At 54.0% G+C, this 16,009-nt stretch overlaps 1 protein-coding gene across 4 annotated transcripts in view; it reads left to right on the forward strand.

Annotated features, from left to right (window-relative positions):
* Positions 1–16,009, forward strand: part of PKNOX2 (PBX/knotted 1 homeobox 2) — a 254,005-nt gene that overhangs the window by 219,945 nt on the left and 18,051 nt on the right. For 3 of the 4 annotated variants that reach the window (XM_076002622.1, XM_076002623.1, XM_076002624.1), the window contains 4 exons: positions 629–817; positions 12,520–12,649; positions 13,101–13,198; positions 14,007–14,126. In XM_076002622.1, coding sequence (XP_075858737.1) covers positions 629–817; positions 12,520–12,649; positions 13,101–13,198; positions 14,007–14,126 — 537 coding nt within the window. The remainder of the gene's footprint in view (positions 1–628; positions 818–12,519; positions 12,650–13,100; positions 13,199–14,006; positions 14,127–16,009) is intronic. The other variant, XM_076002626.1, reaches the window with a different exon arrangement.

The raw sequence follows: 16,009 nt of genomic DNA on the forward strand, positions 1-16,009 counted from the left end.
TTATTCGGTCAGTCAGCAAGTATCTGTGGACTGTCCGCAGGGTAACCTGGATCACATGAAGCACTCAGAATATGTGTTTAAGAATAGACAGCTCCTGACCTCTCGGGGCACTTGCAAGAAACTCTGATCTCAGTCTTCCTTATGCTTGTTCAGAACTTCACACTTTACGGCGTGCTGTCACGTACATCCCCTCATACGATACTCTCCGCGAACCTGTAAAGTCGTTAGGGACAGCATAATGATCCCCATTTGTCAGACACTAAGGCGCAGAGAGCTTAAGCAACTTGCCCAAGGTCACACAGATAGTAAATGGCAGGCCCGGGACTTGGACCTGGCCTTCTGTCTCTAAGGCCAGTGCTGTTCTCAGAATACCACAACTGCCTCAGGAACAGCTGTGATAACAGAGGGCTCAAGGCAAGAGAGTAATCAGCACAGAGCCGTAACTAGAATTTCAGTCATGTGGATGAGGAAGCACAGGCCTTCTCAGCCTTGGGCTAGGATCAAGTGTAGAAAGCGAGTGCCCGGGCGGGGGATGGCTCCCCTCCCCAGTGTGGTTGGGGTTGGGGGTCCAGGCAGCAAAGGGAACAGGATACCAACACCTGGGCTCACCTCTCCTCCCTCTCCCCAGATGGTGAAGGCAATCCAGGTCCTGAGAATCCACCTGCTGGAGTTGGAGAAAGTCAATGAACTCTGCAAGGACTTTTGCAACCGTTACATCACCTGCCTCAAAACCAAGATGCACAGTGATAACCTGCTCAGGAATGACCTCGGGGGGCCCTACTCCCCCAACCAGCCCTCCATAAACCTTCACTCACAGGTAATACGCAGAGCTGGGTCCTATCTCTTAAGCCAGGCTCCTGAGCCACATGTGTAGGCAGGTCTGCTGGTGGATCAGATGAGACTCGCTGGATCCTTCCAGCACAAAGGCCTCCTCTCATCCGCTTCTGTGGACATGCCGCAGGCAGCACAGTCCCCTTTTAACACGGACTCCACCGTGCCAGGGCATCAGTATTCCCTAGAAATGACCAGATCTGAGAGGGAAAATGTCCACAGTTATTCTGGGCTTTCTGGCCCAACATATACCAAAAAGTGAGCACAGGAGTTAAGGAGACGGCCAGCTATGCAGAGGATGGACTGGGACCGGCCCAACATCCCGACCACAGCCTTCTCCAGAGCTGAGCTCTCCGTGTCCCTGGCAAGGACAGTTAGAGGAAAGCTTCCCCTGGAACTGCTTCTTCCTGGCCATGCTGTGGTCACTCACCCTGCCCTGGCACCTCTGTCCCCCTAAGGCTCAGGGCCACTGTAAATGTCACCTCAAACCACCCCCCCTTCCAAGATTCACCTGCCACCTTCATCCTGGGAACATGGAAATGCGGAAACGATGACTGTGAGCTCTGAGCAAGAATGGGCTCTGTTTTCCCCAAACCTACAGTCTAAGCAAGCTGCCTGGCCACACCTCCCACGCAGCTCGCTGGTACCTGCGTACGCCACAGCCTCGCCCCACTGCTCCTCTCCCGCTGAGCTCCCAGGTCCAGGACAGACACACAGAGGGGCCCTCAGGAGGCTTCCTGCACCCTCTTCTCATTAGACGATGAAGTGTGGGGCCGCTGGTAAATTTTCTATGAATGAGTAGCAAGAGGCGCTGGAAAGAGTAGCTAAGAAAGGCTACACCATTTTTATCCCTAGGCCTCTAAGAAACCACAAAGGTACTCCCTCTGTCCAGGTTGGTAGAGACGGGGGACAGGGCAGGCTGACCTCTGGAAGGCCAGCCGGGCCTTGCACATCTTGGCAACAAGCTCTGAAGACACACTGCATGTCACATCCAACCCACGCAATAGGATCTTTGTGAGCCTTGCTAGTGAGGACCGCCCGGAACACAGGGCAAGAAGTTTATTTCCTCTTCCTATTGCTTGAAATCACCAAATCACTTTATTACAGATCTAAAAACAGCCGCCCAGGCTTCTGCTTGCTGATATTCTCTTGAAATAGACTCATTCCTTCAGAGTCTTATTGTACTTTCCCTTATGATCAAAATTAGCAAGAAACTTGCATAAAAGAGGACAATAATTGCTCAACGAGCATCTCGTTTGTAATTTATTAGTTTCTATTATTGTGGGTTACCATGGCGACGCTGCGCAGTCCCGGTGATGGGAGAGATGCAAGATAGGAGCTGAGGAGGCTGTGAGGCCTCACCAAATGGAGATGCACATTTTTATCAGTAATTTTCATGAAAATAATAAGTGAGGAGTTAATGAGATGGAAAGCCATCCTGTGGCTATTGTGAATTTTTTTTAAGTGTTGATCTAATTAGAATGCATCGGTCAGGAAAAGTAATGAGGATTTAGTGCCTCACAGAGATGTGAGGATCATATCAGAAAATTAGCACAAGTCTTTGGAAATAATCAGGTCCTTGGAGAGGCACTGGCTTTCCCCTCCTGGGCCCTCCAACTCTACCTCGAGCTCTGGAGCTGGGGGTGTACCGGGGTAGTGGGGGAAGGAGGGAGGGGCAGAGGGCTTAGCAGCCACAGCAGCCCCCTCAGGCCTGAGGGTCTGAGGCTGACACGTTAGGCTGCAGGAAGGAGGGTCACTGGAGGAGAGCCATTTGCAGAGAAGGATGACAAGGGCTCTGGATGGTTTAGGTCTCAGAGACACTGCCCGCAAAAATCAGTCCTCCTGGGGGATCCCAGTGCTCAGTGCCTTGGAGCTTTGAGGAAAGAGGAAAGAACTTTGATTCCTATCACTGGAAACATCAGATCTCTGCCTAGGGGTGAAGCTGGCCCTCGGGGTAGCCACTGCAGAAAGGCCTCTTATCTGCTGGGAAAGAGGAATCTGACAATTGGGGGTGGAGGGTGGGGCAGACACCAGGTGAGAGAGGAAAAGACACTTAGTGAGTTATTCCTCTTTGGTATCACTCAAACTTACCCCTTCATTTTGTCTGACGGCCACCACCTACTTCGTTCAGGCGTCAGCGGGTAAATAAGGCAATTAGGCGTCCTCTGCTGCAGGAGCTTCTTAACCTGCCCTCCTGTCTTCTCCCGCCATTCCTCAGCCCGCCTACATACGCACGCATCTCTTAAACTTCTGGGGCTGGATCCATCTTCCTACAGCTCTGTTCATGTCATTCTCCTGCTCAGAACTCCCCCACCCTGGCCCCAGCTTTCACATCCCTTCACCTGACACTCCAGGTGACACTCTAGGTCTGGCCTCAGCCACCCTTGCTGGGCCAATCGGACTGCTCCAGGTGCTGCAACCATTCATCCGTGCCTGTGTGTGCGGGACACCTTCCACCAACCAGCCCCGCCGCAGGACCCAGCCCAGCCCCTTCCCCGAGCGCACTGCAAGGCTGCTCTCCCGCAGGCTTGCCCATCCCCTTCCAGAATGGACTTTTCCTGCTCTGCACACCGCTGGAGCACGCTGAGCCATCGGTACTGCAAACATCACATGTGGCTCTATACTATAGACGCTCGTGTAAGCCTCATTTTCCCCTCCTAAATAACAAACACTTTTTAAGTAGATACAATATTTTATATATTTGAAATCACCAAACCACTTTATTACGGGTTTAGAAACAGCTGCCCAGGCTTCCGCTTGCTGATATTCTCTTGAAATAGACTCATTCCTTCAGAGTCTTGTTGCACTTTCTCTTATAATCCCAGCAGTGGCTGCCACAAAATCTTGTGCATGACAAATGGCCAGTAAGTATTTGTTGGAAGAACTAATGCAATGCGGGGGGGGGGGGGAGTTGCAGGGGGAGGGCAAGTAGAAGCCAAAGGAGAAATATAGGAGGAAAGATGAAAGGAAACAAAGACAAATATAGAGGACCAACATTCAGGAGTGAAGTAGAGACAGGCTGAAGAATTGGAGGAAAAGAGACAGGGAGACACACAAACCAAGAGAAAGAGAGATGGTCCCGAGAAAGAGGCAGAAAGAGAAATGGGAGGAATGGCAGCAATAGTGAGATGGAGAAAGTCACAGGAAGACATGTGGTGCTGTACAGTCTGGGGCACATGGAGGAGGGGTCAGTAGGGGCTTGCCATGTGCTGTCCCCACCCACATTCCCTGGTCTGGTAGGGGTGGGGGCTTGCACAGCTCTCCCAGGAGGGAGAGACCCAGGGCTGCAAAGGAGCAGGGACCAGGAACTTTCAGTGCACCCGAGTCTCGGGTTCATGGCACAGGAGTCAGCATGGGAGAGGGGAGAGAAAAGGAGCGCTGGGGTCGTGTGCGCGCGCACACGCGTGCTCGTCATGGTTCAACCTTAATCCCCCCCAGCCTGAAATAGCCGTACTGAGCGCCAGCCTGGCCTGGGGAGGGGTGTCTCCCTTCTGGAACATGATCCTCCGGATCAACATTCCAGCTGCCTGCCAGCTTTGTTGCAAACTGCTGGCTCATGGTTCTCTCGTGTGCTAATCATCCAGCCTCGTGTTGCAAAGTGGGAGACATTTTTGTTCTCGGACTAGTACCCCTACTCCCAGGTGCCTCACCGGTCCTCCATCCAGCTTTGGGGGTTGAGCGTGTTCCCCGCTTGGCCTTCCGTTTCTGAGTGTGAGTCTGCTCTGTGGAGGCAGGATGCAGGTGGGAAGTAGGGGAGTCTGCTCCAACAAGCAGGAGAACTAAAACATAGTTCCAAGGACTTGGGCCACAGCCCATTCTTCCCACCTCCCCAGGAACCCATCCTGTCCTGCAGCACCCAGTGACACACAGGCTTCCATACCCTTCAGAGCCCAGGCTTCTTGCAGGGGCTGCATCCTTGGCAAGGAGACTCGTTCTACACTCCATCTCTGGCTTCTCCTGTCCTTCCTACAGGGCACGAACTAAACCATCCCACTGCAGGGGACCTAACTCCACCTCACTCAAGTATTCATTTGACCTGATATTTGTCCCTCTTTCTCCATGGACATTTAAGCCTCAGCTCTCTTCCAGGCAGATGGGACTGGCCATGTTCTCATTCAGTCGTCAAGCATTTGGAGTACTGTGTGCACTGTGCTAGGTCCATGAGAACAAACACAAGTGAATAGTCCAGGAGGAGCTCTGCTCTCAGTGGCAGGGAGCTGTGAGTTGCACCTGAAGATCTAGACAAGTTATGTCAGCCCTAGCACGTGCAGTATGAAGAGCACTGAGGAAAGGAGCAGCCAAAGAGACGCGGGGAGGAGCTGTGGGGAGCGGTCTGGATTGGGCCACATGCTCACCACTCAGTATCCTTCGTCCTCCCCAGGCAGAGCCCAGGCCCCAGACCCAGCCTGCACTGCACACCTTCATGGCCAGAACCTGTTCCTGCCCAGATCCCGTTCCTGCTAAATAAGCCTCAGTGTGGATTTGAGAGGCCAGCAGAGGAATTTTGCCCACCGTGACTCGAGAAGTTGCAGATTCACTGGCCTTCAGAGGACTTCCTAGGGGAAGGGCATCTCTGGCAGGCTTGGGGAGACTTGGCAGACTATTTGACAGCTCTAAAAGTGCCCATTCTCTGTGTAGTGAGAAGGCTGGGAGAAGGCAAGGAACAGAGTGCCTGTTAGAATCCCTCCAGGGAAGGAGATGAGGTGGAGAGTGGGGCATCCATTCATACCCTGCACCATGTATCCAGTCATGCACCATGCATCCATCCAGTCACACCATGCCCCATGCATCCATCCAGTCACACCAGGCCCCATGCATCCATCCAGTCACACCAGGCCCCATGCATCCATTCATACCATCCCCCATGCATCCAATCATTCATACCATACCCCATGCATCCATTCATACCATCATTGTGCATACATTCATACCATGCACCATATATCTATTCGAGCACCTCTTGAGCCTGCTGAGTTCCAAGGATATAAAAATGGGTGCAACACAGTCCTTGGCCTCAACATGCGATGATGGAGCATCTTGCAGGCAAATTTGTGGGGGTTATGCTTTGAGGCTGATGGTCGTGGCCAACTGCTAAAGATTTTAAAGATAATGGAGAATGTAGACGAGGGGGTCAGGGCTAAAGACACATTAGAGATAAGTCAATTGAGTAGCCATGTCCTGACCTGCTCAAAGAAGAACTGGCCGAAGGCAGACAGTGACAGTTATTGAGCTCCTCTCTGTCTCAAACATGGCATATCCTAGGTGCTTTATGCATGTTATCTAATTAACTCTTCACAACAAGGCTGTAAGGTGCACATTATTTTCTCCATTTTACAGCTAAGGAAAGAGAAGCTGAAAGAAGTTTAGACACTGGCTCAAGGTCACATACCCAGTAAGTGGCAGAATCTAGATGGATAACTCCAGAGCCAATGTTCTTCTTGCTATATGGTGATAGTTTTTTGTGACACATAGGAAGGAGAACCAGGGGTCCTGGGTCTTGGGTGGAAGGAATGGCCCTACCTAACTATAGGTCAGGAATTTAGGGGCTAGAGAGGAAGAAGCCAATTTCTGGGAAGCAAGAATTTGGATTTGCAGATAGATTGAAAGTAGGGAGAAGAGAGGTACAAAGTGAACATAATTCTGAGAGGCTGGCGTAGCAGGCCAGATATGGCTCTTCAGCTCTGTAGCTCCCTAACAGAATAGGAAGGGGACTTGTCAGTGCATCCCTCCTGGGGAAGGGTGACACTTGCCTACAAGGAGTTTTGCATTTTCAAGAGTGGCAGGGGTGGTGGGGGGGTTGGGACAATCACCTCAGCCCAGTGGCCAAGCATCCTAATGACTCCACCAGTGGGTTTTAGGGCTGGGTGGGGGCAAGGAGAGTGACCTGCCCTGGAAGGATCACCATTTAGATGGAAAAGGGACACCCCCAGGCTGAAGTGGCAAACAGTTGAGTTCATGCTGCCTAGTTCCTGCCATGGGCATTAAAGCTGTCCTTCTGCCGGTTCCCAGCCTGCAGCCCTCCAGCCAGGGGGCCAGGAGACCAAAAGGGCAGCTTCCCGCCAGGCTAGTGAAACCTGAGCGCTTCCCTCTTTTGAGAAGGAATGTTCCTTAAGAGCAGCAGCTGCTGCTTGTCCCTGCAGGCCAGGACTGCCTTTCCCTTGAGACTAAAGCCCCCAACAGGAGTGGAACAAGGACAGGATTAGGTGGCTTGTTTACATGTGCTTGGCTTCCCTGAGTTTGGGAAACCAGCTTTTCTCAGTCTTAGACAGGACCCTGGCTCTGCCAGAATGGAGGGACACTGCTGGGAAGGGGTAGCTGAGGACAGAGGCAACCTCCCCACACCCCTAAAGCCTGCATACACACAAACACACACACAAGAATACAACCCCCATCCCAGGCCAAAGGCCAGCCAGACCACACATTTATCGAGCGTCTACCATGCACTAACATTGTGCTAGGCAGTTTTGCAGAATTCAAAGAGAGACCTCTCTTTCCCTCAAAAAACCTGCAATCAAGCTAGGGAAAGAAGATATCCGTAAAAGAAAGAACCGTCTGCTGTGTGGCCAGTATGTGAGGCAGACGGGAAGCACTGAAGAGTCAGAGGATAGGCCATGGCCCTGCCCTGGGTAGGTCAGGACAAGATTTCCAGAAGTAAAGCACTCAGAGCCAACCCCCACCGCAGGCAAGTTAACCTCCCCCCATCCACCTCCTGGGAGGCTTTGGGGAGCGTGCTCTGAGCTGGTGGGTCAGCAGAGACCCCTAGTGGCCAGGGGGAGGATGGCAGACGGCTGCGGCCCGGCTCAGCACTCCCTCCCCCCACGTCCTTCCCACACAATAAATCCTAGGGAATGGCATTGGGTTTTCTACAGTCCCCAGCTGGGAGGACCTTCGCAAGGCCATCCAGTTCATTGCCCTGTTTCACAGGCATCCTTGCAAGATAAAAAATTCCACCTGTTTCAAAATAATTTAAAGGGGAACTTTTCTGTTATTTCTTCCCTTCACTCCTTCATGTCTTCGTCCTGTCACGGCTTCTTGCAGGAATTTCTTCCTTGAGTGGAAATTAAGTCTTCCTGGGCAACTTGAGCCCTCCCCCTATTAACAGTGCAGAAGGGTGGCTCGCAGGGCAGGCGGCGCTTCCGACGGGCACAATACCACGGGGGGCCGCCGTCAGTTCACGTGCGCCCTCCCTCCCTCCGCTCCTAGAAGCCATCCCGCCGCGTCTCGCCGGCTCTCAGTGAGGCCTTCCTTTCGAACGAGCCATCTTTGCCCGTGCTCCAAAGAGAGGCTCGGAGCGAAGCCGCCCCGGCGGCCACCGGGTCTGGCGCGAGCGCGTGCGGGCCGCGCGGCCAGGGTGCCGCGGCTGGCCGGCGGGGGGCGCTCGGGAGGCGCCAGCTCGCGGCCGTCCCGGCCCGCCACCCACCTTGCCCTGGCCTTTGTGAGGCTCGCTCTTTGTCTCCGCGTCTCGAGCGAGCGCCGCGCGAGGGGGCGGCTCCCGAGGACGCCTGCCGAGCCCAGCTTGCGGGTTCCGTCCCATCCCCAGGGTCCAAGCGGGGCGGCGCGGCCGTGCTCCGGGTGGAACGAGGCGGATGGACCGCCAGCTCTCAGCGCCCGCTCCTGGGCAGCTCAGGCAGGGATGAGAGGCTCCGGGTGCTGGAAAACGTCACCAGAACCGTTCCGAATGTGCTTCTCGCCTCTGGGCGCTGAGGAGCCTGGACTGGGTCTAGACAGAGCAGCGTCCGCTGGGTTTGGAGCCGGGTAATCCGCACGGAGAAGCTAATGATGCTGTGTGCTTAGACGGCATGTGCTCCCCAGGGGGCTTGCGCTGCCGCCTCAGAAGAGGCCTGTAGACTGTCCCCAGGCAGTCAGAGCTCCTGGGCCTCCCTTCCACGGAGCTGGAGACTGAGGCCCGACTGGAAATCGCAGGCGCGTGCAGGCCCCGAGCTAGCCTGAGCCACAGACCACACCCGGGACCCTGGGGCTTGGCCCAGGAGCATCTTAGGCAGGGGGCAGGAATGGAGGGGGCGTGTGGCTAGTTTGCACCACTCTGGCTGCACGTGCAACCCCAGCTGAATCTCTTCTGTTGCTAAGTAAAGAGCCCAAGTGGCTCTGAGGACTTCTAGGACTGGTTTTTAAATCCCATCTGGGCCACTCCCTAGTTGAGTGACCTTAGCCAAAGGAAGTGGGAAATAAATTATGGGACGGCTAAAAGTGCCAGGCACTGTGCTTGCCTTGGAGCCTGTCTGACCCCAGAGCACATACTTTCTCTGTGAGCGCCCGTCCTATGCTATACTCAGAGTCAGGTTTGAGGCACAGCTAATTGACTCTGGGATGTCACCTCCATTCTCTGGAACTCAGTTCCTCTTCAAGCATATGGAATAATCAACCTCTCTCTTGCTGACCCCAAAAATGGATGGTGAAATTAAAATGAAATAGCATGGTGAAAGAATGCTTTCTAATACTTAGTGTACATGGTGAATAGGTAGTTTTCAGACCCATCTGATCTTTTGGAACCGTCTGAGGGAGGTTTATAAAAATATAGATTGCTGAGAGTCTGATTCAACAGCCCTGAGAATCTGTGTCTTTAAAACTCCCAGTGCTCAGGCAGGTTTGTGGGACTGCTCCTGTTTGCAGATGTAAGGGATGGATATCATTTCCCCAGCCCTCAGGGATGCCAAAGTTGTGCTTACTCTTTCTTGCCCCAGCTAAGAAGTTGCCAGCCTGGCCCTGCCCGTGGGCTCTGAATAAATATCTGAAGATTTTTATTCCATTCCTTTGCTGGTAAAGTTTGGCTGCCTCTCAGCACCTTCCAGCCAAAGACCCAGAGAATGGGGAGAGGGAGAGGGAAGAGAAGGATCTGACCCAATGCATCAGTCGCCTTTAGTTACCCAAACCCAGTAAGTTGGCATGGAGGATATCCAAGCCACAGGTAGAGAACCCGCCAAAGTTTGAGTGAGCAGATGAGGCATCCAGGTGGTAGCTCGCCCTCCTGCCTTTGGCCAGTCAACACTGTGTGTTGGTTGAATACCAAGGAATATATTTTGTATTTATTTTTACTGACTTTGCTTGTATTTTCCTAACTTTGCTGGATACTTTTTTGGGGTGAAGAAAATCCAAGACTACTTTTTTTTTTATACTTGAAATTCTCAAATATTCCTACCAAAAGAGTAGCACCACAGCACAGATGATTCCAAATAAGAAATTATTGAAAAGTCACTTCCAATGGTTTTGGGGGGGGTGGCATGGAGGTACCCCCTTCTCTATGAAATGCACCTGCCCAATTTGCTTCAGCTTCAGACAGCATCAGTACTGGCTTACATCCTGTGAGAATGGCTCACAGTGGTGTTGGAACAAGGGCAGCTCAACCAGGGAGCAGCCTCATAGCTGAAAACTTCCGCTTTGAGGGCTCTGGGGGGTCAGCCCTGGGCCAGACGCATTTTATAAATAAGGAGATGGGGCCCACGGAAGGGTCATGACTGACTCCCAAACTGATCATCTTTCCTCTGGCAGCCATGCTGCTTCTGGACTTCTGGATTTTAGTTGCTTTTATCTGTTCACCTTGACTGTTTATTCAATGCCCGTGATTCAAGGTGCACCTTGCAGCTGGCACGATGTGTGCGCTGGGCACTTGTGGGTGAAAGAGAACTGTGTTCTAGCCCTATTGCTGCTAGCTGGCTGTGTGGTGTGGGGCAAGTCACAGGGGTCCCCAGACTTCAGTGCCTTATTTATACCTCGGGGAGTTGGGATATGTGGCTTTTAGGGGCTCTTCCAGTTTCTAGGCTTTGCGTGTCACAGTCCGTTGTAGACTTCAAGTGCATGCACAGGAAGGCGGAGAGTTCTGCTCAAAGGATAAAACTCCCGGGCGGGGAGGCTCTCACACAGCCTCAGAAAGGGGAAGCCAAGGCAAGAGCTGCCCTCTCCCTTCCCCAAGGTCACAGCGGCAGAGGCGAGCCAGGAATAGAAGCGAGGCCTCCTCCTCCCACCCACCCAGCAGCCAGACCGAGGCCCCGTGCGTGCAGCAGGTGGGTGGAGGAGGGAGAGCCTGGCTCCGCTCCCCTAGTGCTGCTTATTTATAGGACACTCCTCCAGCTCCGGGCCAGAGGCAGTCCAGCAGGGGGAAAGGCCGCTCTGGAGGAGACGCCAACAGGGATTTAATCAGCTGAATTGAGTGAGATGTATAAATCAGAGCCGACTTCCACTTCCTGAGAGGCTCTGCCAATTTCCATGGTGCCAGAGTCTGGGAGGAGACTCACCATGGCTGTCCCCTAGGGCTGTGACACTTTTCCTTTGTCTGTTGCTACAGGTAGGCAGTCAGTGGCTCAAGCTTTCCTCCAGACACAGGTTTCTCCTTGCTCCAAACCTTAAGCTCTCCCTGGAGGCTCAAGACCCGAGCTTCTTCAAGTCCTAAAACAAGAGCTAGGAAGCTGGGGGCCTTCTTCCCCCTCCCCCATTTCATCTGTTTTCTCAACTATTTCCCTGTCTCTGGATCTTTGTAGCTCATGCCTTATGATTCCAGCATTTGAGCGAGGGAATGTCACCTAAACAGCCATCAGACTTGTTGACTGTTTCAAACCCCATTTTCGGACGAGGAGCCGTGGTTGGGAGGGGCTCGGGAACCCAGTCCGATCTCCTGAGGCCCCTTCCAAACCTGGAGACAATGGCCTCTCACACATCCCGTTCCTTCCTCACAAACTCCCTCCTAACACCCAGCCGCCAAGTGCAGGCTCCCCAGAAAGGAGGAGGGCCTGTTACTCCTCCTTGGAGGTCCTTCATCGAATCCAGGGACTTCCTGACCCAACTGTTAAATGGGAATGGTGAGGGGAGCAGGGTGCCAGAAAAAGGTGTCTTCTCAGCTGCCTTGGCTACCCCAAAGCCAACAGCAAAGATCGTCTGCTGACTGGCAACGTGGAGCAAAGGGCAGTCTTCTCCAGCGGAGTTCTGTGTTGGGAGCCTGAGGCAGAGAAAAGAATCGATGCCATGTGCTGAAGGTGGCAGAGGCTCATATAAGATGCCCTTAGAAGACAGGTTATGAAGTTATGCGAGGACAGCTTTATGGTTTTTTTAACGAGTGTTTTAGGATCCTGAGCTAGGTGCTAAGGGTGCAAAGGTAAACTCTGGTGGCTGTTTGTGCATGAGCCTGGTGGAGCAAGCGCCGTGATGGAGGTGTATAGAGATGGGGGGGGCTGGGGAGGGGAGTTTTGGTGTCTGCAGGTTGCATAGGTGCTGGCCAGGTGTGGCCAGGTTCTTGGGCCTGGCTGCACGTTAGAATCACCTGGGGAGCTTTTAAACTCCCAGCGCCCAGGACACACCCCTGACTAACCAAGTTAGAATCTCTGGGGCTGGAACCCAGGCATCGGCATCAGCATCGGTATTGGAGATTGCAAAGGGTAGCCAGGGTAGAGACCGCTGGCATATAGGATAAGTTGTGTCTCAAGTTTGCAGGGGAATGGAATGGTTATATGGATGACTGTTTTTTGGTTTTGTTTTTTTGGCTTTTTTTTTTTAATATTGAGCCTTCTTATTCACTCTTTCTAGGAAGCCATGAGACCTGCCTTCAGATTTGGGTCAGGGGAGGAGCAGGAAGGATGAGGGAGGGAAGGCAGGAAGAGGAAAGGGGAGAGGAGGACTTTGGGGTTGTAGCATCTAAGTTCTCGGTGACATTGTCACCAACCACGCCTCCCTCACTGCCAGGACCTCCTGCAGAATTCCCCCAATTCCATGTCTGGAGTCTCCAATAACCCCCAGGGGATTGTGGTCCCAGCCTCAGCGCTCCAGCAGGGCAACATCGCCATGACAACCGTCAACTCACAAGTCGTGTCAGGTCGGTGCAGGGAACGGGGTGCTGGGGATTGTGGGGAACACCCTGGGAGGAGAAAGGGTGGCCCTGAAGGGAATCCAGGGGTGGGGGTTGTCCTCTGCCCAGAGAGCGGCTCCCAGCTCAGTTTCTTGACTAAAGGGTTCTGCAGGTTTATGGATGGGAGCACCAAGACCCAATTGTGATGATTTGGAACAAGTTTGGGTCAAATTCTCATAAGCCCCCCAAAGACCAAGTAAGGCTACTGTCCCTTCCCCCACACAGTTCCCACCAGAGGCTCTGCTCTCAGCTCTGGACACACCCCCACCCACGCCTCCCCTACAAGTGGGAGAACCACGCCTTGTTACCCGAGGGCTCTGGCATAGAGGGTCTGCCTGTGAGTGCCGAGGGAACCCTACCTGCCCTCACTCCTACCCACCCCCACGGCAGGGGACCCAAAAACTGGTTGTCTCCTCAGGTGGAGCCTTATACCAACCGGTTACCATGGTAACCTCCCAGGGTCAGGTGGTCACCCAAGCAATCCCCCAGGGAGCCATCCAGATCCAGAACACACAGGTGAGTGTGTGTAGGTGTGCACACATGCATGGTGTGGGGCAGGGCGATCTTAATTGCTTCTTATCTGCCAGGCACTTTTTACACAGGCCACTCATTTCATCCTCATTATTTCTCTAAGGGGTATCATCTCCCCTACTACTACAGATAAGAAGCTGGGTCTTGGAAAGGTTTTATCAGCTCCTGGGATTGTGCTGCCTCCTGGGGTCACATCAAAGGATCCCGCACTTCCTTCCTATGCCTGGTCTCCAGCCCTAGCGGCTGTGTACCTCAGTGGCACCAAGAGCACACAAAAGGGAGAATAGAAAGGTCTGAAGTCAGAGCCTGAAATCTGACCTCAACTCTGTGATCCCGGATAAGTCACCTCACCCCCTGAGCCTCAGAGTCCCCATTGATAAGAGGGGGCTTAGTACCGACTGCACACAGCCCTGCCCCCCACAGGGCTGCTGTGAGGGTGAGCCATGGCGATGGACATGAAAGTGCTTTGCAAACTGTAAAGTGCCACAGAAATGCCAACAAGGCCTGGATGGCTATGGCACGTTCATATCTACTCTGCATGGCCCTGTTTCCTCTCCCTCCCCCACCTCTCCTCCCCTGTCCTTCTTACCCTCTCCCCTAGCCAAGCCTCATCCCTTTTTCTGAGGGGCTGGTGTGGGGTGAGAGGGAAGGGCGTGACCCGTCCTGGGCCCTGAGAAGGGGCTGGGTAAGGGGTTGGCAGCGCAAGCAGCCTGCCGTCCGTCACCATGGCAACAGGTCCCTAGCCCAGCCTCACAGCCTGCTGATGCTGATTTTTTCTCCACGTGCCCTGAAGGTTAACCTTGACCTCACCTCCCTCCTGGACAATGAGGATAAGAAGTCCAAGAACAAACGAGGAGTCTTGCCCAAGCATGCCACCAATATAATGCGTTCTTGGCTCTTCCAGCATCTCATGGTGAGTGTGTGTGCCTTGGGGCTGCGGAGTCTTGGCGCGGGGCACGAATGGCCCGGCGAGTGGGCGCCAGGCTCTGCCGCTGTCTCCGAACCCGCAGGGGGCGGCCGCAGGGAGCGCTCTCTGGTGGGGACGCCCTCTAGAGGCCAGGCCGGGGGAGGCTTTCTCTAGTACCTGCTGCTGCTACTGCCTCACACGGTGACAACAAAGGAGGCAATGGGGGCAAACGCCCTAAAGCGAGCGAGTTAAGCACTGGGCGAGTGCTCCACACTGTTTCGTGAACAGGGTTAGGTTCCGTGCGGGTGGCTACTTGTCCAGAGCCCCTCCTGCCCGCAGCCGTGCCCACACCGCCCCTCCCGTGCAAGAACGCGCTAAGGCTGCCGAGGCCGCAGCCTGAAGTCCTCGCGGCTGGGAAGCTGAGCAGTGCAGGGGAGGGGGGTGGAGAGCACTGACTCTGGAGGGGCGGCCGAGGCTGGAATCTCGGCTCCTCCTGTCACCAGCTCAGCTACAGGACGCAGGATAGTTGCTTTCAGAAGCCTCAGTCGCGTTTTGTGAAATGGCACACTGCCTCAGGTTTAAACGGAGTGTTGCTGAAGTGCCTGGTGTGCGCACGCATGATAGTCGCCGTGTGTGTGTGTGTGTGTGTGTGTGTGTGTATGCGCGCGTGTGCAGTGTTAGTTGCAAAAGACAAGCCTTTGGTTGAATGTCAGGAAGGACTTCACATTCGTAATCGCTTAGCACCAGTTCCAAGGGCTGTAGGGATAAAGGAAGAAAGGCAACGACAGTGCCCGTGCTGAGTGTGTGTGTGTGTGTGTGTGTGTGTGTGCACACGCGCGTGCGTGCGTTTTCCCTGGGTGGGGGTAGTTTCTGTGACCACAAGAGGACTGCCAGCAGTCTGCAAGCTCCCGGCCTGGCATACTAGTGTGTATATACAGATGCAACACAAGTGCCACAGGACTGTGGGCATTGGTCAGACAACTGTGGAAAGAACCAGGAATAAGGGGAAATCCTTCTTCAGAAAGAAGGAAAGAAATCAAATGGGTCACAGAAATTAATCAGTCACTCAATAGCCCATAATTTGAAGTGCAAAAGCCCCCAGAAGCCACAGGGACCGGGCCTGGGCAGTGGTTCTCAGACTTCAGTGGTGACAGGACTGACTGTGGTCTTAGGGAGTCTGACTCGGAAGTGCTTGTCCCGTGCAACCAGGGCACAGGCAACACATGTGGGGCCAGGGCCAGGCCCCTGCCTCTCCCCAAGTGTCTGCTCAGCTCTAGGGACTTGGGGTTGCCCCAGGGCTTTGCTGAATGAAAGCACTGCCTAGTTTGGAAACCTAGAGTTTTCAAAACAGAAAGCTAATCTGGAGAGGAGGGGCTGGAAGGCTGAGTGAGGGCTGAGGTGAGGAGAGGAGGCCGGAAAGACCCTCCAGCCTGGGTGGTGAAGCCAGGGGACCAGGGCGTGTCCAGCCTCAGGCCTCTAAGGAGCAGCTCCATGTACTAGCTGGAGCTCATCGTGGAGATGCCCAGGTGTCTGCCTGTTCTGGTTTCCCAAAGTGTCAGACAGCCAGTGGGCTCAGATGTACTTGGTGGCCCCATGAGCCCAGTGTCCATGCTACAGGTCCCAGCCCCCCGTGGGAGGAGGGGCTCCCTAGGGCAGGATCCATCTTTTGCGCACTGGCCTGTCCCAACCAAGGCCGGAGCGGCACAGCCCCCTCCTGCAGCCCCACGGAGCTAAATCTGGCTGCATTCCTTGTGGTGGGCCGGTGTCCAACTGTAGGGTCGTGGGTGTGGTGGAAAGCTCATGGGCTTTTGAGGCAGCCAGCCCTGGGTTCAAATCTAGGCTTACCTGTCACGCTATAACCTGGCCGCACTCACTTCTTGTGAAGATTG

Source organism: Microcebus murinus, chromosome 4 (genome assembly GCF_040939455.1).
Source record: "Microcebus murinus isolate Inina chromosome 4, M.murinus_Inina_mat1.0, whole genome shotgun sequence".
In the NCBI taxonomy this organism is placed as follows: Eukaryota; Metazoa; Chordata; class Mammalia; order Primates; family Cheirogaleidae; genus Microcebus; species Microcebus murinus.